This window comes from Gavialis gangeticus, unplaced genomic scaffold, assembly GCF_001723915.1.
Source record: "Gavialis gangeticus isolate Ggan-Ray unplaced genomic scaffold, GavGan_comp1, whole genome shotgun sequence".
Lineage (NCBI taxonomy): Eukaryota > Metazoa > Chordata > Crocodylia > Gavialidae > Gavialis > Gavialis gangeticus.
Genome location: NW_017729022.1, coordinates 58,302,875 through 58,305,365, shown reverse-complemented (window position 1 = coordinate 58,305,365; position 2,491 = coordinate 58,302,875). Strand labels below are relative to the sequence as shown.

Sequence of the window (2,491 nt, the reverse complement as noted above, 5' to 3'; positions counted from 1 at the left end):
TTCCTTTTACAATCAGGTGACCTATCACCTCAACAAGGGGGAAGAGATTGATATCATATCTTGACTTAAAATAAAATCAGCTGTGAATAAAATTCCACCAGTAGGACTATAGTAGCCTTACTTCCTTTATGTGAATGGAGAGTTCATTTGTAATGTGACACTGTTTAACTGATAAAATGGAAATGAATTGCACTTCTATAGCTTTAGATAGTTATGTATCAATTGGATTATTCAAGCTGTGTATTTGCATACACAGTGAGAAGAATTACAGCTGGGAGAGGAACTTCCAATTTCCTGCTTTTACATTAGGCCAGTAATTTACTAGGAGCAATAGTCTCAGGTTGCAGCAAGGCAAGTTTAGGTTAGATATTAGGAAAAATGTTCTCACTAGGGTGGTAGTAAAGCATTGGAACAGGTTACGCAGAGTGGTTATGGTATGTCCATCCTTGGAGGTTTTTAAGACCCAGGTAGACAAAGCCTTGGGCGGGATGACAGAATTAAGGCTGGTCCTGGTTTGAGCAGGGAAAAAGATGACCTCCTGAGGTCCCTTCCTACCCTCATTTTCTGTAATTCTTATCTAGGGTACTATGGGGTGTTGCCAGATCCTTTGAAGGTTACTCAGAGGTGTGAGGAGATAAGCATATAAAACTAAGCAGATAGAGAGGAGGCTTAAGCTTGGCCCTGCCTGGATGATCCCATAACCCTACTGCCCAGCCCTTCTGCAAGGAGGTAACCACTGTAATACATAAATTAACTTTTAAAATTGGGTGCCACTCAATCCACAGAAGTTATGGAGAGGTGCCTTGAGTCCAAGAATACTTGAAAACAGCTACACTTAGTGTAAGCATCTCTCTTGTGGAAGTTGAACGTCTGCACACATCGTTCTATATGTAAACTCTGAACCAGTCTATTCAATTTATGTAATAATGCTAGAAGGATCTGAAGTACAGGTAGTCCTCTACCTTATGTCATTCAAGGTAGGACGAATGGCACTTACAACGTTTATAAATTGACACCGTTTCAATTTTCTGACATCAGTTTCAATTTTATGACACTCATCTCCCCGATTCAAAACACTTGATCCAATGTCCCGCCACACCAGCAAACAAGTTTGCTGTGCCGCCTTTCTCCCTGCACTGATCCGCTGTGCCACCCCATCTCCCTGACTTAAGATGCTCAGTTGGTGTTCCAATGCCATTTTTACTTGGTGATTTTGTGTGATTTTTTTTTTTTATGTCAATACAATTGAAAATAGGGTATTGGGCCTTGGTTCAGGAACCAATCCCCCATTTATAACATTGTTCCTATGGGAAAAATTGGTTCCAAGTTACGTTTCGACTTATGACACAATTGGTTCCTGAAAACTGCCTGTAATACTAGCATCCAGTCCAAGGACTGCCTGTAATACTAGCATCCAGAAAATACTAAACAGATACTACTACATATTTGATATATTTCAGTTGTGTTGAAGGTATGTAGATAGTTCAAGCAGCAGCCTATTAAACTGTGTAGTTCTATGATGATATCTGTCTGGTAATGTGTCCTCTGAAAAGGACACTGAATTGGATTATACACAGCCCAAGTAAATATCCTAGTTTCCCCATTAACACCTTTAAGTACTTTAAGTGCTTTTTCTTCACGTAAACTTACAGAAGGGCAAAAAGATACTCCTTAGTAACTCAAAAACATCTCATTTGTCCCTATTCAAAATAAAGGCTATGTTTTTTCAGTTAGTCCCTTAATTGGCTACTTGCATACTGAAGTGCTTTACAATCATTTTGCAGTTAGGAGATATGTGATCCTGAGGTCTATAAATTAGTGGTAGTAACAGAAATACTGCAAGCCATTTTAGAGGCACAAACTGAGATCACAGCACAGCTTCTTTGGCCAAGAGCTGTCCAAACGTGGTAAGAAATTATTCTTAAAACAACAAAAATAACTTGGTTTAGAGAGATCAGAGAGGTAACAAGCGAGAGGGAAGAAATGAGTTGTCCCTAATTCTCAGAAGGGGAACAGTGACCTTACGTGACATGCCTGATGTTATTTAGGAAGTGTGTGGCAAAGCTGGGGAATGAGCCCGTAACTGCTGGGACTTCCATTGGTGTGACTCAATCTTAAAACACTCATTCTTCTCTAGTATGCCAGCTTAGTAAACAGTAGAGGTATAACACCAAGAAGTGAAAAGGCTTTTTCCAGAGTCAAAAGTCCCAAGAATGTAAGAAGGGAATCCTTTACAATTGAACTTTCACCAAATACATATATGTACCTTTAGAAGCATACCAGTGCAGAAAATTTTCCTAAGGAAGATACCTTAAAATGAGAAAAAAATGCACTAACCTTTTTCTTGGGTTCTGCTATTGCTCTTTGCAGAGAACACTTCAGTCGTTCTTCCTGAATTTTCTTTGCTTCCTTTGCTTTTTCTTCACGTAATCTACAGAAGGGCGAAAAGAAACTCCTTAGTAACTCAAAAAAAAAAAAAACAAAGCAAAAA

At 39.1% G+C, this 2,491-nt stretch overlaps 1 protein-coding gene across 1 annotated transcript in view; it reads right to left on the bottom strand.

Moving 5' to 3' along the window:
• The window catches only part of CCDC38 (coiled-coil domain containing 38), a gene marked incomplete at its 5' end in the record, with an annotated part of 54,511 nt that overhangs the window by 10,981 nt on the left and 41,039 nt on the right, over nucleotides 1-2,491 (bottom strand). Inside the window, one exon of the mRNA XM_019515056.1 lies at nucleotides 2,338-2,431. Within this exon, the coding sequence (XP_019370601.1) occupies nucleotides 2,338-2,431 (94 nt within the window). The remainder of the gene's footprint in view (nucleotides 1-2,337; nucleotides 2,432-2,491) is intronic.